The sequence below is a fragment of the Ochotona princeps genome, chromosome 21, assembly GCF_030435755.1.
Source record: "Ochotona princeps isolate mOchPri1 chromosome 21, mOchPri1.hap1, whole genome shotgun sequence".
Taxonomy (NCBI): Eukaryota; Metazoa; Chordata; class Mammalia; order Lagomorpha; family Ochotonidae; genus Ochotona; species Ochotona princeps.
The window spans coordinates 26,527,396-26,552,933 of record NC_080852.1 but is presented as its reverse complement, the minus strand read 5'-3'; the positions used below and the strand labels follow the sequence as shown (position 1 = coordinate 26,552,933).

Sequence of the window (25,538 nt, the reverse complement as noted above, 5' to 3'; positions counted from 1 at the left end):
ACTTGGCCAGGAAAAAACCAGGAGCCAGAAGCTTCTTCTGGATTTTCATCACGTGGATGGCAGGACTCAGGCACTTGTGTTATCTTGTGCTGCCTTCTCAGGCAATTAGCAGGGAGCTGGATGAGAAGTAGAGCAGCTGGGCGCAGTGTGGTAGCCTAGTGGTTCAAGTCCTCACCTTGCACGCACTGGGATCCCGTATGGCCGCCTGTTCGTGTTCCGGCAGCCCCACTTCCCATCCAGCTCCCTGCTTGTGGCCTGGGAAAGCAGGAGAGGATGGCCCAAGGTCTTGGGACCCTGAACTCATGTGAGAGACCTGGAGGAAGCTCCTGCTGGCTTTGGATCAACTTGGTTCTAGCCTTTGCAGCCACTTGGGGAATGAATCAGTAGATGGAGGATCTTTTCTGTCTCTCCTTCTTTCTGTAAATCTAACTTTCCAATAAAAATAAATAAATCTTTTTTTAAAATGAAGAATTGGAGCAGCTGGCATAACAACCAAGTGCCCTTATGGGATGTGGGATTTGTAGGCACAGCTTTACCCACCATGCCACAGTGCCGGCCCCTAAAAGGTGTTTCATAATAATGGGATTGTGGCAGGAGAAGCACAAAGGGCTCAGGAGGAGGACCTCTATCTAAGAGAATTTTCAGAAGCTGAGCAGAACTAAGTCTGACGGAGGGGCCAAGCAAGTTGTTCCTTTGAATGAACCATCCTCAACTCCTCTGACCCTCAACTCTCTAAGCGAGGACAAATGGGCTGGTCAGAAGGCAACCATGGGGCAGGACTTTCCACGTGGGCCAGTTGTCCTGCCTCCGTGGAACAGACGCGGGAGGAGGGCACTCCAGGGGAACTGGGAGCTTGATAGGAAGCATCACAGTAGGAATTCAGGTGGCATTTCCTACAGCTTCCTAGAATAGTCTGTGTCTGGCAGATCTTCTTGGGGTCTGGCTTGCTCAAGAAGGAGGAGTGCATGTGTGACTGAGCTAGACAGGGACAGGGGCTTGTCTGGGGAAGCACAGAGGGGCAGGAAAGCAGTTTTGTTTTGACTTCAATGCTTACAAGTTAGAGGAGAAACAGCAGCGTCATGATTTTTTCCTGTCACAACAAGCTTGCGGAAGTATGTAACTAACAGCGATGGGGCTTAATGAGCTTTCTTGGTAGCAGTGCATGGGCGGTAGGGTTAGGCTGGTGCTAAACACTGCTGACGATTTTTACTGTTTTTGGTCTCACCACACAATGCAAGTTTTGCGCATTGAAATTCTGCAGGCAAACAATTTCTTTTTTTTCTTTTTTGGGGGAAGATTTATTTTTATTGGAAAGGCAGATTTAGAGAGAAGGAGAGACAGAAGAAAAGTTGAAACTGTTGGACGTGTGGACAATGGGATGCTGGACTATCTGACATTGTACCAACAATGTCGGGGTGCACTTAAATAAGAGACTGATAGAATTATGATTCCTTATGAAGAACTACACCACTGTAGTAAAATGGAGAAAATCTGTCAAGAGGGTGGGAGTTTCGGGAGGGAATCCCAGCCTATATGAAATTATACCACATAATTCAAAACTCCAAATAAAAATATGATCAAAAAATTAATTTAAAAAGATTTATTTTTATTGGAAAGACAGATTTAGAGAGAGAAGGAGAGACAGAGAGGAAAAGATCCTTCATCTGCTGGTTCACTCCCCAAATGGCCACAACTGCTGGAGCTGAGCCGATCTGAAGCTAGGAACTTCTGTATCTCCCACGCAGGTGCAGGGTCCTAAAAACTGGGCCATCCTCCACTGCCTTCCCTGGCTGTAAGTAGGAAGCTGGATGGGAAATGGAGCACTGATACATGAACTGGCATGTGCCAGTGCTTGAAGATGGAAATTAACCTGTTGAGCCGCAGTGCCAGCCCCTCTCAAGCAACTCTGTCCATCCAACCTTCTCCTCTGTCCCTGATCCACCTAGAGCTATTGAAACTGTTAGTTGAGGTTGTCGAGGGCAGCCTCGGAGGAAAAGACCAGGCTTCTGTTTGGCAGCCTCATTCCAGTCTGAGGCTTGACCTGGGAGTCATGGGCAGTGCCAATAGGACATGTCCTGGAGGCAAAGCCCCTGCTTCTCTGGTCTTCCCTTCTCTCCAGTTCTGTTGCTACTTCCCAGAGGAGGAGAGGGCAAGGAGACCGAAGAAGGGCACAGAGTTCTGGGAGCCCATGGAAGTAGACAGATCCTGGTTTTCCCAACTGCCTTTCACACTACCACCCTGGTCTGTGAAGTTTTCCGTTGATCTTCCTGCCTGTAGGCACCTTCATCTTGGGAGTCCTGAACTTCCCCATGGAGGCTGCCATGCTTTACATGACAGTGCAAGGTGACCTGGGCTGTAGGAGGGAGGAAGCAGGAAGGCCCGAGTTGGGACTCTGCGCTTCCTGCCGTTCCTCCCTACGTCTGCAGGCTGCCTTGTCTGTGACCCAGCTGGTCTCTGGCTACTGCTCCTGGGGTGGTCCTGCCATCCCTATAGTTCCCCAACACTATCTGCCAGTGTCTAATCACACCCACTCACCCTAGCAGGAGGCCGGTTCTGACTAGGCCTTTTCCTACTTGAGTTGATTAGTATTATTACTTTTCTCTTTTCTTTCTCTCTTTATTTTAGATTTGCTTTTATTGCAAAGTCAGATATACAGAGAGGAAGATCTTCCATCTGATGATTCACTGCCCAAGTGACTGTAGCGGCCGGCGCTTGAGCCAATCCGAAGTCAGGAGCCAGAAGCTTCTTCCGCCTCTCCCACATGGTTGTAGGGTACCAAGGCTTTGCGCCGTCCTCAACTGCCTTCCCAGGTCACAAACGGAGCTGGATGGGAAGTGGAGCATCCAGGATTAGAACCAGCACCCAAATGGGATCCCTGTGCATCCAAGGCAAGGACTTTGGCTGCTAGGCTACCATGCTGGGCCCTAACTTTTTCTTGTTGTCTCCTCTCTAATCTTCCACAGGGAGCACAGCTGGACAAGTGAGAGAACACATGTCCACCCACTGGCCTATCTCGGTGTGTGCATAGATTCTTCTTATCTCTGGACTTCTCCACCATGGATCCCACATGTCACCTGTCAAACTAACATGGGAAGAAGATACTTTCAGCAAGTGAACACTAAGGAGCTGGCAAACCCTTGCACAGTTCCCAGGTTCATCCCATCCTTGGTGGGACAGCAGGAAGGGGGTGGGTCCGAGCACACCACTCAGCCGATTTGTACCAGCTAAGATGTGTTTATTCACTGGTCATCAAGTGAAGTGAATTTTCCTGGCTGAGTGAAGACAGTCCAGCAACCATCTTCTCTGCGAGAAGCCAAATGTAACCTCAGAATGGGTACTTATCAGGTCAGCAGCTGAAACAGGGTGAGGGGCTGTCTAGGGCACAGATCATGTCAGATAGGGTCTTCTGGCTGAGGATGCCCAGTTTGGTTAGAGAAGGAAATGATCCTGGATCAGTAAATATAAATGGGAGACTGAATTTGGGTGCTGGTCAGCTAGAGGCCAGCACCACACTGTGGCTGCCAGGAGTCCCTGGGCTGAATGCCAGGGCAGACATAGACCAGGACAGGCAGCTTCCTGGGGGTGCTCTGCAGAGGCAAAACTTGAAAGGAGGGGAGGGGCCACTACCAACCCACACTTGGAGCCTTCCTGGGCTCCCTGGGCTGTGCTGTCACCAAGGCAGCGGGGACTCTTGAGGAGGGATGGTCCGCTCACAGTCAGGAGTCCACTGTGTGGAAGGCAACTCCCTAGGCCTGCTGATTCGGTAGGACTAATTACCCCCACAGGAACCAGAGGCCTGTTGACTTAAACATGTGGAAAGTTGCAGCTCTTGGGGCTTCTACAGACAAGAAATAAATATCTTTTCCGCCCTTCCAAGTTACCCAAGCCATACCAACTGGTGTTTGTGAAGCCAGAACAGCCTGCGTTTGGACAGGGTCAGGCCAGGGGCTTGCCCATAGTGCTTGTGTGTGTGTGCACACATGTGTGTGCGCATGCATACACGTGTGTTTCTTGCCCAGGAGGAAAAGTATGGCACAAAACCTCTAAACTCACCATAGGGACAACTAATAATAGAGTTGTGATGTGTGTGCCAAGTGCTACTAATGTCCCAACTTTACAGACTAGGAAGTCGCTCAGGTGCCATGTGGGGAGTGGCATGAATGAGATGTGGACACCTGTGGGGTCTAAATGTGCACCTATAGTTGCTATCACAACACCCTTCACTAAGGGGGAGGCACAGTGAGGGCCACAGTGTGGGCAGGAAGGGTCTCCTTGTCCCAAGTGGTTCCAGCAAAGGTGGGTCCTTCAGCCTGAAGGTCAGCAGATCCCAGTCAATAGACAACGCTGGGGAGAGGGAGAGAGGTGGCTTTGCATGCTTATCTGTTACCTGAATGTGCTTGCTCTTTTATTCACCCCATCTAGTAGTTCAGGACTGCAGGCCCAGGGAGGGCCAAGACTGACACTGCATAGGTGCCTGCATCAGGTTGCCCATGTGTGTTCACGGAAACACCTGATTATTCCCCGGCCAGGTTAGAACTGCTGAAATTGGAGCCAGTGCAGTGGTACATCAGGCTAATCCTCCACTCTGCACTGTATCCCATTTGGGCATCAGTTCTGCCCCAGCTGCTTCACTTCCAATCTAGCTCCCTGTTTGTGGTCTGGGAAAGCAGCGGAGAATGGCCCAAAACCTTGTGATGCATGGGAGACCTGGAAGAAGCTCCTGGCTTTGGGTTGGCTCTGGCCGTTGCAGCCATTTGGGGAGTAAGCCAGCAGATGAAAGAGCTCTTTCTCTCTCTCTCTTTCTCCCTGTAAAATCTGCCTTTTCAACAAAAATACATTTTAAAAAAAGAACTGCTGAAATCCCATGTGACACAGTCCTTATGATTAAATTAAGTGGGTTAGTAGAATGGGTCCAAGTTGGGACTGGCATGGTGGCACTTGTGACAGACACCGGCATCCCATGTGAGCACCAGTTCAAGTCCCACCTGCTGCCCTTGCAATCCAGCTCCCCGTTCCACTTGTCTGGGAAAGCAGCAGAAGATGGCTCAAGTATTTGGGCCCCTGACACCCACCTGAGATTCAGTGGAGTTCCAGGCATTGGCCTGGCTGCTGCCATCATTGCGGGGGGTTGGTGGTGGTACACCAGCAGATGAAAAATCTGTTTCTCTGCTCTCTTTCTGTAATTCTGCCTTTCAAATAAAATAAATAAATGTTAATAAAAAAGATGGATCCAAGTTATTTAAGCCCTCTACACCATGATCCACTGAGGAAATAAACCCCTGGAGGGCAGCTTCCCTCTGAAGGACCGTCCCAAACATATAAAAATGGGGAGAAGAGAGGCTTTATCTGTGACTCTGCAGGAACCAAGCACCCTTTAATCTGAGTCTGCAGGTCCTTTCCCCTAATTCCTCATTGGCTGAGTACTTTGGGAGTCACAATCTTCTTAAATGTAGCCCAAGATGGGGCAGGTGATGGGCTGCATAGAACAGATGCTGGGCAAACAGGACTGCAGCAGAGGCCTTCTGTGGGAAGACTTGTTAGAACTGTTTGTTTAGAACTACACCAGGGAAAAAAAGGAAAGAAAAGGAGAACTACTCCAAGAACAAAACAGTGATGGTTACAGATTGCATTACAGATAAAGCAAATAAGCAGAGTTGCAAAACATGTTTCAGCAGTTGCAGCTTTTTTTTACTTTAAAAATGCTTAAACATTTAAAAAAATGTATCTGTATTTAAAAGACAGATTTATAGGGAGGAGGAACAGAGAGAAAGATCTTGCATCTGCTGGTTCACGCTTCAAATGGCCACAATGGCACGAGCTGAAGCCAGGAACCAAAAGCTTCTTCCTGGTCTTCCATGTGAGTGCAGGGGCTCCAGACCTTGAGCCGTCCTCCACTACTTTCCCAGTCCATAAGCAGGGAGCTGGGTGGGAAGTAGAGTAGCCGGAACAAGAACCAGCGCCCACATGGGACGCTGGTTCTTGAAGATGGAGGTTTAACTTGTTGAGCCATGGCACCAGATCAGCCTGTGTAGCTGGAAGCTTCTGCTATGGCTGCACTGAGACTGGTCACATCCTTCAAAAATATCCCATTGGCATGTTCTTACATTGATGAAGCCAGGGAGGATTTGGAACACTGAATCTTCTAGGAAATACTGTCCCGGTAGAAAGTGCAGACACCTCTGGCGGCCCCGCAAATCCCACATGGAGCGAGCTCTCAACACACAGGCAACCTGCAGCCTCACCTGGCCTCCGCGGGAACCAGAGCTCCAGGTCTCCGCCCTTACCCCCATCTCCAAGGTCATTGTCCCAGGGCCTGCGGAAGCAGCCTTCCATCTGCCTTCAGACCAGCCCTGACCAACATTCCCTCTTTCCCGGGCACTTCTTGAGATTTCTTCTTGGGCCCAGCCCTCAGAGTGAATCCCTCCTGGTTCTCACTCGGGCTTCAATCCTCCACCAGCCGTTGAGACCCTGGCCACCCGGCCCTACTGCTCAGCATCCTCTCTCCTTCCTTATAAGACGTTGTGTCTTTCAACACCGTTGTTCATTTTCCGTTGCAATTGCTTGGCATCTTGTGAGGCCACAGGCGGGCGGCCCCAAGACTCCCGCCGGCTGAGGCAATCTCCACTCCCGCGTTCCCGGGGCCGAAAGCACCACTAATTCCTGGGCAGGGCACAGCGCTACGCCCTCCACGACCACTTCTAGCTGCCGGTGACCTTGCACACTAATCCTGTGGAACGTTCTACCACCTCTGCCCGCCCGGTCAGCTTGAGGCGGTGTGCTTCTACCCCGCGGAGCGCATGCGCGGGCGCCGGAGGCCATCTCCCAGCGACCCCGAGGCAGGCGCGCGCACACGCGTCCTCTCAGGATAGCGGGAGCGCGCGCGGGAGGTGGAAAGGGGAGGCGTGTGTAGGGAAAGGGGCGAGAGCGACGCGCATGCGCGGCGGCAGGCGGCGGCGCGAGCCGAGCTGGGAGATGGCGGCGGCGGCTCCGAGAGTGTGAGCACCCGCCCGGGAGCCGCCCGCCTGGGCGTAGTGCGACCCCGACCTCGCCCGCCCGCCCGCCCGCCTACCTACCTGCCATGGGCAACGAGGCCAGTCTAGAGGGCGGCGTTGGCGACGGGCCGCTGCCTCCGGGAGGCCCTGGCCCCGGCCCTGGCCCGGGCCCCGGTGCAGGGAAGCCGCCTTCAGCACCAGTCGGCGGTGGACAGCTCCCCGTGGCGGGCGCGGCGCGGGTGACCCCGGGACCACCGGTCTCTGGCCCTGGTCCTGGTCTCGGTCCCGGTCCCGGTCCGGGCTCGGGCAGGTAAGCGCGGGTCTCGGCGCCCGGGGGGCGGGGAGCTGCTGCCTGAGGCCGGTCTAGTGTGGACATGCAGATTGCACGTCAGGCCATGGCTTTGAATCGTGACAGGCTGTCATGAGGTACCCACCTCGCGGGGCGTGGGGGGAGGAAGGGAAGCGCTGCTTCCCATTCTAGCTACCCTGCTTTGCCGAGGCAGGTTGGCGAGCCACAGGGTCGGTCAGGGCCTGCAGACCGTGACTCTGTCACGAACCCAAGATTCATTCTCTCCCTAGAGCCGGGCCCAACCGCCCAGGAAGGGCTTATGTAACCTTAGCCTGGTCCCTCTGCACAGGGAAGCAGTGGGATGGAAAACGTCCTCCTTGTCTGCCAGTGTCTGCAGATGTTCATTGTGTTGGGCCTAGGAAGCAGCACAATGGGAGTGGCTGTCAAGGAAGATAAGTGTCATGGTGAGGAACAGAAAGATGTGGGGATAGTTGAACCGTGATCTTGGTCTTGCACTTTCCTCAGGCATTTGGTGGCTTAGCCATCGCTGGAGGAAGGAAAACAGCCCCCACCATACACCAGTAGGCTTGACCGTACTAACAGGGTCATGTGCTTTCGGGAAGGCTTGGTGAGACACTTTTGGGGCGAAACAAAAATGCCATTGCATTCTCCACCACCAGAGAGGTTCTTGTTGCCTCATGATGTAGAGCAACTGGCTCAAAGCAGTGGAAAAGCCAAAACCCTCATGGAACGCTTGACACAGAGTGTATCTGATCGAATACTATGAAACCCACTCGCTTTAGATGTGTGCCAGACCCAGGTCCCAAGAAAATAATCAAGTGGCAGTGAACGCAGTGGAGGGAAATGCCAGGATAGATTGTCAGTCAACTGAACACTTCAGGGAGTAGCCAAGAGGTGGCAGAATAAAATGGAAGGCATCATTTTGACACCAGCTAGACCTGGGGAGTAGCAGAGCCTGGGGTCTTGGCAGGGGAAGAATGCGTTTTTCCTCAGGTCTGAGGAAGTGTCAGTTTTGATTCTTCAGCTTTCAGCTGTTTGTCTCTTATGTTTATTTTTTCACCAATCATGTGTTGTAGTTAGTGGTCAGAAAGCTCCCATGGGTGGCCTGAAACCTGCTTGCAGCCAGGCAAGCGCGCAAGTATCCTTTTCAGAGATGGGCTTTGTTTCTTCTCCCTGGGTTATTGCTGTCATGCAGCTGGACAGCAAGCTGGTTCTTAGAGTGGTGAGCCCTGTCCATTTGGCTGCATGTTGAGGTGCTGTCTGGGTGTTCCCTGCAGCAAGGCCCACCCGGACTGTAGTGCTTTCCTTCTGAGGGAAACCTACAGCCAAATGGAAAAACACCTTGCTTGGGGGAGCTCTCTGTTTGGGGAATGGGCATTATTCTTTGGAAACCAAACAGGCTGCTCATCTTGTAGCTTCTCATGTGTTGCAGAACCAAGCCTCTGCAATATTTTGAGAAGACTTGGGTAGGGTTGAAAGGAGGCTGGGGTCCACTGCTCATGGTCCTAGTCTGTGTTTCCTTTTTGTTAGGTGTTTTGCTGCAGGGCAGATGGCTGTGGGTGAGGAAAGCTGGGAGCCCTTGCTGCGATTGGCAGTCAGTCACACCATCTCTCTCTGTCTCTCTTGTTTGGCTCTGCGCAGAACTCACACGAGCAACTCTCAGATCAAGAGGCGATCTGGCTCTTTGTCCCCAAAGCTCAGAATGAGGGGCCCATAGGAGGTGGATTTACTCTTCCAGCTGATACCCGGCTTAGCCTGGCAATTCCATGGGTGATTTCCTCTTTAGTGTCAGAACAGCTCCCATTCCCTCTCGGCAGAGCGTCTCAGATACCTGATGCCAAATTTAGCCTGTTCTGTTCTGAGATGCTGCTGAACAGATTGGCTCATTGATGAAGAAGTCCCGTGGCATGTGCTTCTGAGCCTTCAGGAAAGAAGCCTGGCACAGGTTCCTGCTGGTTGCCAACAAGATGGTGCATTTCAGAGCAGCCACACCCCTCCCAGAGGTGGCTAGAGGAGCAGGTCGTGGAGAGCTCATCTGTCTAGCCGCCAGAGGGAAATGGGAACTGAAGTTCAGGGGTGCTTGAATTCTCTCTTCACTCCAGACTGAATTAGTCTTTTTGTCCTCATGCTGAGCTGACTTGGGCTTTGGGAGAAGGTGGCGTTAGCAGAGGCAGAGCCTGGCTCAAATGCCCGGAGTAGCAGTGCTGCCACACCTTTCATGTTGCCTCTCCGGTATTGGTGTGTGAGGGGGCTGTGGGCGTCAGAGCCCAGGCTGACCCCAGGGTTGCCATGTGCAGCTGGATAGGCAGTGTCTTTCCCAAGCAACACCAGATTGGGAGGAGGCCGAGTTCTGTCTCCAGCTCCCCTTTCCAAGCTGTGTCACAGTGTGGGCTGCTTCCTGTTAGAGGAGGGGGCATGATTCACTCAGGCACTGCTTCCCCTATTGATGAGTATGTGCTGAATGTACAGTGAGGGGTGCACACTGCTGAGATTTTTGTCCATACATATGCTCATGATACACCACCAGATCATTTCACAGCTCTTTCATTGCCCCCCAGGAAGGACAGTTTTCATAAGTTGCGCAAAGGGGCCTTGTAGACCAGTGGGAGTTTGTGTGGTTTGCTCCAGTCCTTTGGACTTGCAAGTATTGGGATCATTGCAATTTGATCTTTTTAGTAAATCAGCTACAGTATGTTTCCCAGCTGTAAAGAGCAAGCACTGTACTTGGTTTTGTGGGGAATCTAGAAGGATGTCTTTCCCACCACCTCACAGACTGGCTAGTTAGATTTGTCCCTTGCTGAGCCAAAGCATGGAAAAAACACAGGAGAGATTCTGTGGGCAGCTCTGTGGGCTGTCACGTGGGAGGAGTAGAAAGGCAGAGGCAGTCTTCAGGAGAGTGCGTGAGAGCCCTGATATGTCCTGGTCGGGTTAGGAGAGGTGGAGATAGCATGGAAGTTTGATCTGTGTAGCCAGGGACAGTGACCACAGAATGAGGCTGAGAGAGGGGCCGGGGTGGAGCTATAGCAGCACCACACAAGGCACTTGTTCCTCATTGCACATTAAAACCTGCCCTCAGCCACCAAGTTCCCCCCCGCCCCCAGCTCACTTTTAGCTCCTTCTTATATCATGGAAATATCTTGAGCCAAAGGCAAGCTGGACATGAAGGACCTGAGCATTGTCAGAAAAGATGGGTGAGACTGCTGTGAGAACTACATTCGGTTTCTTCCTCTCTCTTGCACTCTCTTTTTAAAAAAGATTTATTTATTCAATTTTTATTGGAAAGGCAGAAATACAGAGGAGAGGAGAGACAAAGAGGAAGAATGTATGTCCAATGATTCACTTCCCAAGTGGCTGCAACGGTCATAGCTGCACCTTTCCAAAGCCAGGAACCTGGAGCCCCTTCTGGGTCTCCCACACAGGTTCAGGGTCCCAAGGTTTTGGGCCGTCCTCTATTGCTTTCCCAGGCCACAAGAGGCTGCTGGATGGGAATCAGGCTGCTGGGATTAGAATTGGCGCCCCTGTGGGATCGCGGTACGTGCAAGGCAAAAATTTTAACTGCTAGGCTGTTGTGCTGGGCCCAAGATTTATTTATTTTTATTGGAAAAGCAGATATACAAAGAGAAGGAGATACAGAGAATAGTATCTTTCATCCACTGGTTCACTCCGTAAGTAGCTGCAATGGCCAGAGCTGAGCCAATCCAAAGCCAATTGCAAGGAGTTTCTTCCATGTCTCCCATGAGGGTACAGAGTCCCAAGGAAGTGAGCCACCCTCGACTGCTTTCCCAGGCCACAAGCAGGGAGCTGGAAGGAAAGTGGAGCAGCTGGGATGGGAACTGGCGTCCATGTGGGATCCTGGTACATGCAAGGTGAGGATTTGACCATTAGGCCATCACACCGCGTCCTCTTTATCTCTTTGTAAAGATTTTATTTAGTGTTTGAAAGGCAGAGTGACAAAATCTGAGAGGGAGAGACAAAAATCAGTGAAATAGAGATCACTCTTCCATCCACTTCTCAAATGGCTGCAGTAGTAGGGGCTGGGCCAGAACTCCATTGGAATCTTCCTCATGAGTGGCAGGGACCCAAACCCTTGGCCCACCATCAGCTGCTTTCCTAGCTGCATTAGCAGGAAGCTGGATAAGAGGCGAAGTTGCTGGCCTTTGGAGCCGGCACTCTAATATGGAGCCGGAACCTGATATGGAATCTTCTGTGCCCTAGTGCCTGCCCCCAGAGTTCCTTTCTTTCTTTTTTTGTGCTTTTTTTTCTTTTTTCTTTTTTTTTGTTTTGTTTTGTTTTTATTCTTTAGAGTACCTTTTTTTTAAAAATTTATTTATTTTTATTGGAAAGGCAGATACACAGAGAGGAGGAGGGACAGAGAGTAAAATCTTCCGTCCAATGATTCACTCCCCAAGTGACTGCAATGGCCGGTGCTGAGCTGATCCAAAGGCAGCAGGGATCCCGGGGCGTTGAAGGCGAGGACTTTAGCTGTTAGGCAACCGTGCTGGGCCCTAGAGTACCTGTCTTAAAAGGTATTTGTGGGCCCGGTGCAGTAGCATGGTGGTTAAAGTCCTCGTCTTGAACGTGCCAATATCCCATATGGACGCCGGTTCTAGTCCCAGCTGCTCCACTTCCCATCCAGCTCCCTGCTTGTGGCCTGGGAAAGCAGTTGAGGATGACCCAAAGCCTTGGGACCCTGCACCTTCTTGGGAGACATGGAAGAGGCTCCTTGCAATTGGCTTTGGATTGACTCAGCTCTGGCCGTTGCAGCTACTTATGGAGTGAACCATCGGACGGAAGATCTTCCTCTCTATCTCTCCTCCTCTCTGTATATCTGCCTTTCCAATAAAGATAAATTTAAAAATGTAAACAAAAAAGGGGGAAGGGATTTGTGAGGCATGATCTCTGTGGTCTGGAATAAGCCAGATTGGTGTATCAGCCAACAGTCAGGCTATAGAAAAAGTTAGGACTTATTTGTAAAGATAAAATGAAAGGACATAAAAGGTTTGGAGCTAATGGTCCTTTATTATTTAATGGAGTTCTTGTTTGGCCCCAGTGGCTGGATTCCCACAGAGCGAATGCACTGAAGTGAATTCACTTCTGAGCGGTGGTGATGTCAAAACTCTACCCAAAAGCAGCAGACACGTTTTTGCGTTTCTTCCCAGGGAATGAGGGGTAGATTTGATAATACAGTTGCTCCCAGTGTCAGTAATATTAATAAGATGCTGTTGCTTCAGAAAAATAATAACTTAAAATGAAGCTATTGGAGAAGAAAATATATAGATAAATAAAAAAATTATTGGGGAAATTCCTAATGTATATCGAGGGAAGAAATGGACCCCTGTGTTTCTGTTGCTTGTGGTACGTACCATCAGCTCACAGTCAGTCAGGTGCCTTCATCTCTCTCCCCTCCCCACAGGAACAAACTGCAGACATCCCAGAATTTCAGCATGAGTATTTCAGTGTGTATTTGCAAGGAATAAGAACTTTGAAGATAGCCACAGTGCCATAATCACATCTGAGTAGATTATCAATCCCTTAATGTTAGCATGTATCCAAGCAGTTTTTTGGTTGTCTTAGGAATTTATTTTTACATGTAGTTTGCTTGGATGGTGATCTGTACATTGCAGTGGGCTGATCCGTATCTGCAGTTTCTTTTTTTTTTTTTTTTTTTTTTTTTTTTTTAAATATTTATTCATTTTATTACAGCCAGATATACACAGAGGAGGAGAGACAGAGAGGAAGATCTTCCGTCCGATGATTCACTCCCCAAGTGAGCCGCAACGGGCCGATGCGCGCCAATCCGATGCCGGGAACCTGGAACCTCTTCCGGGTCTCCCACGCGGGTGCAGTGTCCCAAAGCATTGGGCCGTCCTCAACTGCTTTCCCAGGCCACAAGCAGGGAGCTGGATGGGAAGTGGAGCTGCCGGGATTAGAACCGGCGCCCATATGGGATCCCGGGGCTTTCAAGGCGAGGACTTTAGCCGCTAGACCACGCCGCCGGGCCCCGTATCTGCAGTTTCTTTGAATCTGTTGGTTCCTATCTTTTTGCTCCTTGCATAGCTGTGTTAGAGAACTGTGTCTTTCACCCTGTGATTTCTTAGATTCTGGGTTATGCTGATTATATCCCTCTAATGTCATTTACGATGTTCCTTTGTCCCATATTTTTTCTTGTAAAGTGGATATTATATCTGGAAGCTACTCATTTTCAAATTTTATTATTTTGGCCAAGAAATTCTAGCTTTATAAATTGTGTGTTCCTGGCACAGTGGCTTGATTAACTAATCTTCTGTCTTGCAAGTACTGGGATGCGATATGGGCACTAGTTCCTGTCCTGGCTGCTCTACTTCCCATCTAGCTTTCTGCTTGTGGCCTGGAAAGCAGTAGGGGATGGCTCAAAGCTTTGGAATTCTGTATGCATGTGGGAGACTGGAAGAAGCTTCTGGCTTTGGATTGGCTCAGATTTGGCCATTGCGGCCATTTGGGGAGTGATCCGGTGAATGAAAGATCTTCCTCTATGTCTTTCCTTCTCTCTGTAAACGTGCTATTCCAATATCAATCAATAAATAAATCTCTTTGTTAAAGTATGTATTTGATAAAGAGAGGGGAAAAAAAACTTTCATCTGCTGGTTCACTCCACAGTGCCTGTAACATCTGGGGAGTTAGATCATGTCAAAAGAGCTCAGTACTCAAACTGGGTCTCCCGTGTGGATGGCAGGGACCCAGGTACTTAGGCCATCATCTTGTGCTGCCCAGGATGTGCATAAGCAGGAAACTGGAATCAGAAGCAGTCACTCCTGTATGGGATGCAGGTGTTCCAAGGAAGGGTTTGTTGAGGGCTTCAGACATGGAGAGGATGCATGTTCACTGCAGGTAGAGTTGAATTTTAGAGTAATTTGGGAGCCAGAAAACAGTATGGTGCATCACTTTTCTGTTTCTAAAATTCTTCCTCTTAGTTTGGTTCTAGGTTTGTTTAAAGCAAGGGCTAACGTTTTGGCATAATGGATTAAGCGTGTCTGCCTGTGATGCCCACATACCATATAGGCACTGGTTTAAGTCCCAGGTGTTCCACTTCCAATCCAGCTCTCTGTTGATGCAGCCTGGGAAAGCATCAGATGATGGGAAAAGTGCTTGGGCCCCTACATCCGTGTGGGAGACCTGAAAGAAGCTATTGCTTCCTGCTTTGATCTGGCTCAGCTCTGGCTGTTGCAGGGGGATGAACCAGCAGATAAAAGATCTCTCTCTCTTTCTCTCTGTCTCTCTCCTTCTCTGTCTGTAGCTTTGACTTCCAAATAAGTAAATAGCTTTCAGGTTTGTCTTTTCTTTATTTTTTAAAAGAATTATTTATTTTTATTGGAAATGTAGATTTTTGAGAGAAGAAGAAACAGAGAGAAAGATCTTCCAACCATTGGTTCACTTCCTTAATGATTCCAGTGGCTAGGACTGGGTTGAGCTGAAGTTGGGAGCCAGAAGCTTCTTCCAGGTCTCCCACATGAGTACAGGGTCCCAAAGGCTTAGACCATCCCTTGCTGCTTTCATAGGCAAGGAGGTAGATTAGAAGTGGGGCAGCTAGGGCTTGAACCGGTGCCCATATGGGAGGCTCTACAAGAGGTAGAGGATTAGCATGCTGTGGGGTCTGCATTGGCCTCAGGAATTTTTTTTAAAGATTTATTTTATTTATTTGAAAGGCAGGGGGAGAGAGCAAGCAAGAGCAAGCCAGACAGCCAGCATTAGCAGGAAGATGAGTCAGGAGCAGGAACTGTCAGTAGGTACTCGGATGTGACACATGGGTCCAAGCCCTACTCCAGGACTGGCCTTTTAAATGCTGCAGTGGTGCCTGAGGTCTGCATGTGTGCAGCAGGGCTGCATGTTGCTTTAGAATGCAAATCCTTCCCAGTAAGCTGGCACTGGATGGACGATCTAGCTGTGGGCACTCCTGCCCAGGCTTTCATTTGGTGCCAAGGGCATGCAAAGAGAGGACTTTAGCCACTAGGCTGCCCACCGGGCCCTAGAAAGGTTTTTGTTTTTTTTTTTTTTAAAGATTTATTCATTTTTATTACAGCCAGATATACACAGAGGAGGAGAGACAGAAAGGAAGATCTTCCGTCCGATGATTCACTCCCCAAGTGAGCCGCAACGGGCTGATGCGCGCCGATCCGAAGCCGGGAACCAGGAACCTCTTCCAGGTCTCCCACGTGGGTGCAGTGTCCCAATGCATTGGGCCGTCCTCGACTGCTTTCCCAGGCCACAGGCAGGGAGCTGGATGGGAAGTGGAGCTGCCAGGACTAGAACCGGCGCCCATATGGGATCCCAGGGCTTTCAAGGCAAGGACATTTAGCCGCTAGGCCACGCTGCCGGGCTTCTAGAAAGGTTTTAAAGTAAATTTTTATAAACATGGATTTAGGAAATCTTTACTGAGCACCTGTGGAATGCCTGTCCCTGGTTGACATGTGGGGAATAAGGAAGGGACAGTGTGGGCTCTGCCCTCAGTAGCTCATCCTCTTGGGGGCAAAGACTTAACCCTCAGCGTCCTCTTCCTTAGAGTTTGCTTCTGCCTGATCTTCGTGGAAGACAAATGAGAGCATGATTAAAAGGGATTGTATTATTCCATTTTCTAAAATAGTAGAGCCTAGATCTGCATGGTGTTTTACAGCTTACAAAACACATTCACAACATTCACTTACTCTGTTGGGAGCTCTAAAGGCCCAAGATGAGCGATTCAGAAGTAAAGCAGCCAGCAGCTGTGAGCAAAGCAGAATGGCATGTGTGGAGTACAGCTGGAGAGCTGTGTCACTTCCCTGCCACCATTCTGAGAAGATGGAGGTGGGGGAAGAGGACTCTGAGGAGGGGAGAGCCAGGAAGTAGGACATGGAGCAGAGGACCATGTAGGGTGGAGTGAGGAGTGAAGGCAGTGTTCTTGGTGGGGGTCTGCAATACAGGTTTTAATCAAGCTGGATGTTACTGGAAACTCCTGGGTGGGTCCTTGGTTTCCTCCCAGCTCTGACAGCAGCCTTCCATGAGAAAACAAAAAGGAAGGGTGATGCTTGTCCCTGTTGCTGAGCACCCTTGGTGAGCTAAAGCAGGGTGATAAATCAGAAGTACAGCATGCCCCGTTAAGGTTCTGAGGAGCTCCGCATGGAGACGATTGCTCTTCTATCATGTTGCACAGTTTTTTTAGAATGGACAGCATGGCCACTTAATTAAGCCTGGGCCCAAGAGAGAGGTTTCTGGCACCCTGCCTCTGGCTGCTGCTTTTTAACAAAAATAATGTTTTTTAAAAATTACCTATTATTTTTGTCAACTTGAAAAACAAAATAAGGAGAGAAACATTCTCTCTCTCTCTCTCTCTCTCTCACACACACACACATTCATACTGGCTCACTTTCCAAATGCCCACAATGGCCAGGGTGTGCCAGGCCAAAACCAGGAGCCAGGAACTCTGGGTCTCCCACATGGATGGCAAGAACTTGAACATTTGGACTGGGCCTGGCGCTGTAGCCTAGTGGCTACAGTCCTCGCCTTGCACGCACTGAGATCTCATATGGGATCCCATATGGGCATTGGTTCTAAACAGTGGCACTGTTTCTCATCTAGCTCCCTGCTTGTGGCCTGAGAAAGCAGTAGAAGACGGCCCAATGGCTTGGGGCTCTGCACTGGCATGGGAGACCCACAAGATGCTCCAGGCTCCTGGCTTCAGATTGACTCAGCTCTGGCCATTGTGCCTGCTTGGGGAGTGAATCAGCAGATGGAAGATCTTCCTCTCTGTCTTTCCTCCTCTTTGTATATCTGACTTTTCAGTAAAAATAAATAAATCTTAGCAGAAAAAATATTTGGGTCAAAACCTGTTGCCTCCCAGGAAGCTAGTTTGCTTCCTGCAGAGTATCTGGGACTGAAACCAGGCACTTCAGAATGGAATGTGGGTGTCCTAAGTGGCAGTTAATCCACTGTGCCAGAGTGCCTGCCTCTTTGGGCTGCTGTTGGAAGGCAGGTTTCCCTCCTGGCACTGACTGGTTAGCCAGGCAACAAGGCTGCTAGCCATGCTTGTGGAGCCTGCTGCAGATGCCCTGCTTGTCTGCTGGGTGCTCAGGCAGTAGCCAGTGAGCCTATGATTTCCAGGAAATCTGGGTTGGCTTGGCAGTGGGGGAAAGAACTCTGGTCATGTGCCCTCCAGATGAGCAGATGGGCAGACTCCTGTCATTTGCAGAGTGATGAGAGCGCCCTGGTGCCCTCTGTAGCTCTGCGGGTCCCCTGGGCTCAGACTAGGTCTCTCCAGTGTTAGGGCGCTCTGTATGAAGCCGCTTCCTTGAGGAATGTCGTTGGTTTTGGCAGGGGACGTGTTTGCTTTGTTCCCCTTTCATTTTGGACATCGACTCCAGCCTTGAATAACTGCCTGCATGCCAGCCCTCACACCCTTCACAGGTTCTGCTGTGGCACGACTTCTGATCCCAGGCAGGTAACTTTGCCATTGGGAAGCTCTTTTTTTCTATTTGTCTGCGGTAGGTCTCCTTATACCTCCTATCTGCTGGCCCTAGCACTGCCCTTTGACACTTTGTATTTGTCTTCTCACAAATTTAGCAGGTGTTCACGGTGCCTGCTAGTGCACAGTGCCAGAGTAGAGGGTCCTTATGCACTTACCTCCTCAACCCCGTTCTCATCTGCACGTAGCATCTCCAGCCACTGTGGCTGTGATGAGTCTGGGATCCCTGCCGACCTGGATTGTTCTGCCTGAGGGTGGCAGTATTCTGAGGACAGGGAGGGTCAGAAAACAGGGACCAGGGCTCTGTTCAGCAAGTCACATGGACTGTGAATGACACACTTTGCAGGATGAGGGGCCTTTCTCATGCCACATGGGGACACCTTCCCACGCCTCTCTGAGCTTCCTGGCAGCTACTCCCACACTTGTCCAGCTCGGTATCTGCACACATTTGGGACATGTGCGGCCCACGTATGATTCAGTGGGGTCTGGCATGGTCCCTGCTGTGTCTTCTTTGGTACTGAAGATCATTTCCAACATCATGAGACCCTTTCAGATCCCGGTTCTGATCCACACACTGGGCATAGCAATTATGGTGGTGTGCTTATTTCGCAAATCATACTGTGCAGCCTGCTTCCCTTCCTGTAGCCCTGAGAACCGCTTTGGAACCCCCAGCACTCAACCTCAAGTGGCTTGTGTTGGATTCTTCCTGCTTGCTCAGGCTTAGCCAGGTGCTGGCTGAGAGGAGCTGGGCAGGCAGCCTTTGCCGCCTTGCTGAGGCAGCCCTTGTGTGTTACCAAGAAGGCCCTGTTCAGGACTGTTCTGGTTGGTGGGTCATGGCTTGCTGATCTGTCTGTGGCTCTGTGTGGCTGATGTCCCTAGGCATAGTGACTGCCCTGTGCTAGAAAGTTTAAAACACATAGAAGCTGAAAGGCTGGTCTGAGGAACTCCATCCCAGGAAGCCATCTCCTGCCTTCAGGGCTGAGCAACATTTTGTCTGCTTGTCTTGTCCATGGTCGTCCGGCCTTTTTGTTTGTTGGCTGTTGTAGTTCATTCAAATTCCTAATGTATCATTTCGCTCGTAAATAATTTAGGATGTGCTTCTAATTGTGAAAAGATATACTTTTTTAAGATTTTATCTGTTTTAGTTGAAAGGCAAATATACAGAAGGAGAGGGAGGGAGGAAGAGAAAGGAAAAGAGAGTGAGAGAGAGAAAGTTTTCTGTCTACTGGTTCACTCCCCAAATGGCCACAATGACTGGTGCTGAGCCAATCTGAAATGAGGAATCAGGAGCTTCTTTTAGGATTCCCACATTAAGAGGACCCTTTCTGGGGGGTCTTCCATGTGGGTACAGAGGCCCAAGGACTTGTGCCATCTGTTACTGCTTTCCCAGGTGCATTAGCAGGAAGCTGGATAGGAAGTGGATCAACTGGAACTCGAACCAGTGCCCACAGGGGATGCCGGCACTGCAGGCAGAGGCTTAACCTGTGCATTGGCACTTACCTCCAGGTATTTTGAAATTTAATCCAATAACATTATCACAGTCAATAGTTAACTATAATTTTTTTTAAAGATTTATTTTTATTACAAAGTCAGATATACAGAGGAGGAGAAACAGAGAGGAAGATCTTCCATCCGATGATTCACTCCCCAAGTGAGCCGCAACGGGCCGAAGCGCGCCGATCCGATGCTGGGAACCTGGAACCTCCTCCAGGTCTCCCACGCGGGTGCAGTGTCCCAATGCATTGGGCCGTCCTCAACTGCTTTCCCAGGCCACAAGCAGGGAGCGGGATGGGAAGTGGAGCTGCCAGGACTAGAACCGGCGCCCATATGGGATCCCGGGGCTTTCAAGGCGAGGACTTTAGCCTCTAGGCCACACCGCCGGGCCCTAAGTAAATATTTTCAAAAAGATTAATTGATTTTTATTAGAAAGACAGATCAGATTTTAAGGAGAGAAGAAGAGACAGAAAGATCTTCTTTCCTTTGATTCACTCCCCAAATGGCCACAATGGCCAGAGCTGAGCCAATCTGAATCCAGGATCCAGGAGTTTCTGCCAGGTCTTGCATGCAGGTTCAGGGTCTCAAGGCTTTGGGCCATCCTCGACCCTTTCCCAGGCTACAGGCAGGGAGCTAGATAGTAAGTGGAGCAACCAGGACACAAACTGGTACCCATATGGGATGTTGATGTTGGTGCTTTGAAGTGGAGGATTAGCCAGTTGAGCCAATGCACCAGCCCCAAAATAAGTTTTTTGTTTTTTTTTTTATTCAAACTCAGTCTTTCTGGCAAGAATGCTTCATTGGTGGTATTGTCTACTTTCTATTGCATTCCGGAAGGAGGCACTAATAGCTCCTTGTCCCACTTTGGTGATGAAAGCATTGTGCAGGTGTTGTCAGTGATCTGTCCATTATGAAGTCCCCATCAGCCTTTGCCTGCAGGGTTTAGCATTCACTGATGAGCCTTAGCCAGATCTGTTATTTAATTAAGAGCTGAAAATCTTCTGTGAGGAACATTTTCTATTATTAACCATCATTATCCTGAAATTCAGTTCAAGCAGGGTAAATGGTTCTCTCCTTTTAGAATATTCAGTAGTGTTGTTTTGTGTTGTTTTCTTATCATTAAAAGCACATAGATCTATATCTATTTGATGAACTGTAAATCAACACAGTCATTATATTTTTTTGCTACCCAAACTATACCATCTTTGGCCCGTGATAATCTTTTCAGGGTGGTTCCTGTATCATTGCAACATGAATTTTTTTAATCAGATTTTATTTTTATTATTTTTATTGGAAAGTCAGATTTGCAGAGAGGAAAGAAAAAGATCTTCCATCCACTGATTCACTCCCTAAGTGGCTGCAATGACCAGAGCTGTTCTTTTTTTTTTTTTAAACATATTTTTATTGCATTTCATTTTTTTGAAAATTAATTACATTGCTTTATGTGATACATTTTTTTATGCACTGGGATTCCCCCCACCCTTCCCCACACCCTCCCCCCACGGCGGATTGCTCCACCTTGTTGCATTTCCATAGTTCAGATTCAGTTGACATTCTTTCATTGGAGGTATTTACCAAGCATAAAGTCCAGCATCTTATTGTTCTGGTAAGTTCAATGGTTTCTTGGTGAGACCATCTCTGGTCTGAAGGTAGAGCCGGCAGAGTATCATCCCAATCAATTAAAAGCCCCAACATAATATTTCCAACCATTTACAACATTGCGGCATTAATTGACATGGTATTGATTAACCAATATGTTAATAGGAAAATGCAGGTTCTCAACCACAACCTGTGACTTCTCCATAGACATTTCAATTTTGGTTGATATTCAACCATGTTCTATACACCTTAAAATGACTTAGATTGTTATTCAGCTGTCTCATGCCTATTTTAATTTTAGTATTTAGCAGTTTATAGCATTGAAGCATGATTTCGCTGAACCTGGCTGTTTTTCAGGTGGTCTAACTCTATAATTCTAACAGGATATATGTCAACAGTTTAGGTGAGCATGTTTAGGAGGGGTGTGCAGAGAAATCTTCCATACCCCAGTGAGGAGTAACTAATCTTTGTGTCCCACCCAGTGAGTTATAAGTGCATCCCGCTGGCCGTTTCCTGTCTGTTTCTAAGCTTTCCTTGTTGTTCTCTGTCTATCTATTCTAGTTTTGTTTGTTTGTTTTGAGGGGTTTCTGGAGTGCTCCTGATGGTTATTATGAGAGGGGGTGGTGACCCAAAATTGGAAGCAGGCAAGGACCAGAGAAAGCTGCTCTCCCTAGTCCCGAAGGAAGTTTACTGTTCTTCTGTTTCTGTGGACCGCTCAAGGATCCTGGTTGTTGTTCCAATGACGTTGGAACCTGCAAGGCAGGATTTGGGCTGCTTCCATCCCATGTGGTAGATCCAAATGGGGGTGGTTGACCTCAGAGTTCTTGGTCTCTGAAGGCACTCCATTTCCCCCTGGTCTCCTTGGCAGTAGGGATGTAGTCCTCGGTGCTCATACTGATAGTCCTTGGTGAGGATCTAGGAGTCTTCAGGGTTGGGATAAGAGCCTCCTCCTGTCCGCCTGCTCCACTCTGGGGACCCCTCCCTGCTCTATGCGCATGACCTCCTATTAAGAGGTTGTTGGGATTACTCCTGATTCCCCATTTGCCTTTGTAGTTTTGCTATTGTCTAATGCTAATTCGAGTCTGTTGTCTATGAGTACCAGTTATCATCCTGATAGGTTATATTTCCCGTCTTCCTCACACCTTCTAGGGTGATGTAAGATTTCTCTGCTCTCCCTCCCCATTTCCAAGTATCATGGGGCCTTACAAGTACATTAGGTTTCACAATTCTTTGATGTAGCTCATAAGCAATCTGCCTCATATCCTTGGTTACTTCACAATATCTTATTGCATGACCAGAGCTGTTTTTTTTTTTTTTTTAAGATTTATTTATTTTTATTACAAAGTCAGATATACAGAGAGGAGGAGAGACAGAGAGGAAGATCTTCCATCTGATGATTCACTCCCCAAGTGAGCCGCAACGGCCGGTGCTGTGCCAATCCGAAGCCAGGAGCCAGGAACTTCTTCTTTGGGCTGTCCTCAACTGCTTTCCCAGGCCACAAGCAGGGAGCTGGATGGGAAATGGAGCTGTGGGATTAGAACCGGCACTCATATGGGATCCCGGCACATTCAGGGCGAGGACTTAAGCCGCTAGGCCACGCCGCCGGGCCGACCAGAGCTGTTCTGATCTGAAGCCAGGAGCAAGGAACCTCCTCTGGGTCTCCATGTGGGTCCAGGGTCCCAAGGCTTTGGGCTGTCCTCGACTGCTTTCCCAGGCCACAAGCAGGGAACTGGATGGGAAGTGGAGCTGTGGGATTAGAATCGGCGCCCATATGGGATCCTGGCACATTCAAGGCAAGGACTTTAGCCGCTACGCTATCATGCCAGACCCATGATTCTGTAGTTTTAAGATAACTTTCATTGTTTTTGGCACAGTGGATGTTCCAGCAGGACCCTGCACATCTTCGGCCCTAGGCTGAGTTACCCTTGGTTCCTTTCAATTACAGTTGGTGTGGGGGCCACAGCCTGAGCCTAGAGCATACTCATTGTTACAGGACTGTCCTTGCCTCAAGCTTTTCTGTTATATGTACGGACTCTATCTTTCTACCTCAGAGTTCGTACTGATGGTAATAAGTAGATTGACGGAATTATCCCACAGACTGGGCCCTTACTTTGCCTAAGTTTCTTTATCCCTTCTGTTAAACAAACAAAATAATCCACAGATATTTTACTAATAGAATTTTTTTTTAAAGATTTATTTTATTTTTATTGCAAAGTCAGATATACTGAGAGGAGGAGAGACAGAGAGGAAGTGGAGCTGCCAGGATTAGAACCAGCGGCCATATGGGATCAAGGCGAGGACCTTAGCCACTAGGCCACGTTGCCAAGCCCTACTAATAGAATTTTAATGAATGTATTCTGTTAGCATCAAAACTAATTAATGTTAAGATTTCTTTTGTCCTTAGGCTATATCTTTCTGGGAATACATATTTTTGTGTTTTAGAATTATTACTAATGATTCTTATTTATTTGGTTATGCCAGTAACACGATATACAGCTAAACTATTTTTCCTAGCTAATGTGTAATTTATAAATACAGCTTTTAAAAGTTTATTTATTTATTTATTTATTTATTATTCTATCTGTATTTCTGATTTGAAAAACAGAGGCATAGAGAAATGGTCTTTCATCTTTGATTCACTCCCCAAATTGCTGCAGTGGTCAGGCTGGGTCAGATGAGAACCAGGGGCCTTGAATTCCATCCAGGTCTCCCACGTGGATGCAGGGTCCAAATATTTGTATCATTTTCATCTACATCCCTAGGCACATTCGCAGGGGGCTGATTCAGAAACAGAGCAGCCAAGACTCGAACTAGTTATCCAGTTTGAGATCTGTCACCACAGGTGGTACCAACCCTGGATCAGTACTTACCTGTTGCTGCTTTCATAGTGCACAATTCAACAGCTGAAATCCATTTTCTAGCAATAGCCATTTGTCATCTTTCTGGTGTGTCTGTATGCTAGCTGAAAGTCTTGGTCTCTGCTAGGCTCTGAGCTGCCCCATTCCAGGTCTACTCTGTCGTCTCTCATCTTCTTGCACTGCAGGCTAGAAGAGGCATGTTCTGTCTGTGGTTCGAACAGAGGCCTAACAGGATATCCCTAACTGCACAAGCACATTACAAACTGACAGTCTGGCTCTTCTGCTAATAGTGTTTTTTTTTTAAAGATTTATTTATTTTTATTACAAAGTCAGATATACAGAGAGGAGGAGAGACAGAGAGGAAGATCTTCCGTCTGATGATTCACTCACCAAATGACTGCAATGGCTGGTGCTGCGCCAATCCGAAGCTGGGAACCTGGAACCTCTTCCAGGTCTCCCAGGTGAGTGCAGGGTCCCAAGGCTTTGGGCCGTCCTTGACTGCTTTCCCAGGCTACAAGCAGGGAGCTGGATGGGAAGTGGAGCTGTGGGATTAGAACCGGCGCCCATATGGGATCCCCGGGCTTTCAAGGCGAGGACTTTAGCCGCTAGGCCATGCCGTCAGGCCTCTGCTAATAGTGTTTTAAGTGAAACAATTCACGGTGAGGTCCATAGTTGGGGGGATGCTGCTGCAGTTTACTGTTACTTCATAACAAATTGCCAAAAACTTGGTGAAAAACAGCCATCAGCTTGGTTACAGATTCTCTAAGTCCGGAATTGTGGCATTTCTGCTCTGTGTTGTCCATTGTCCACTAGAAGACTCGAAAGCTGCAGACTAGGATTGTCTGAAGGTTCATCTCTCACATGTCTGGCAGCTGATGCTGCCTGTTACTGGGGGCCTCAGTGTTTTTCCATGTGGTTTTAAGTCCCAGTGGTGGGGGAAGGCAAGGGAGGGGAAACCAGAGGACTGCATTGCCTTTTTTTGACTTAGTCCTTGTTTAAACATGATTTTTCACCTATTTAAGAGAGAGATGTTCTTATCTACTGGCCTAAATGTATATAATGGTCAGGAGTCAGGAAAGCAATAAACATTTGCTGGATGAGTGACAGGGACCCAGTTGCTTGGCCATCACAGATGCTTCCCGGGGTACACATTAGCAAGTATCTGGAATTGTGGACAAGCTGACTTGAATCCCAGCGCTCCAGTATTATGTAGGTGTCCCAACTGGCATTTTAAATTAAATGTCTGTCCTACAAATTGTGCTTTAAAAGAATTCAAGGGAGATGTTAGATAGTTAGCAGGGTGTTTGGGTTTGAGCTGGAAAAATGAAGCAGTACTTCACCTGAAAGTACTTTAATATTAATATGACCCAGGGTCCAGCATTATGGCATAGTGAGTGAAGTCTTTGTCTACAATACCAACATCCCATATAGTCACCAATTCAAGTCCTGGCTGCTTTACTTTCTTTCTTTTTCATTTTTAAAAAGATTTCTAATTTATTTTTATTACAAAGTCAGATATACAGAGAGGAGGAGGGACAGAAAGGAAGATCTTCCATCCATTGATTCATTCTCCAAGTGGCTGCAACAGCCAGAGCTGTGCCAATCTGAAGCCAGGAGGAAGGAGCCTCCTCCAGGTCTCCCACATGGGTGCAGAGTCCCAACTGCTTTCCCAGTCCGCCAACTGGGAGCTAGATGGGAAGCGGGGCCCGTATTGGATCCTGGAGCATGCAAGGTGAGGACCTTTAGCTGCTAGGCCACCATGCCGGGCCCTGCTTCATTTTCAATCCATTTCTGTACTGATGTTTCTGGGAAAG

General features: G+C 48.7%; 1 protein-coding gene across 1 annotated transcript in view; it reads left to right on the top strand.

The window, feature by feature from the left end:
* Nucleotides 1-6,952: 6,952 nt before the first annotated feature.
* BSN (bassoon presynaptic cytomatrix protein) overlaps nucleotides 6,953-25,538 on the top strand; it is an 89,310-nt gene continuing 70,724 nt past the window's right edge. Inside the window, exon 1 of the mRNA XM_058678663.1 lies at nucleotides 6,953-7,302. Within this exon, the coding sequence (XP_058534646.1) occupies nucleotides 7,079-7,302 (224 nt within the window). The 5' untranslated portion in view covers nucleotides 6,953-7,078. The remainder of the gene's footprint in view (nucleotides 7,303-25,538) is intronic.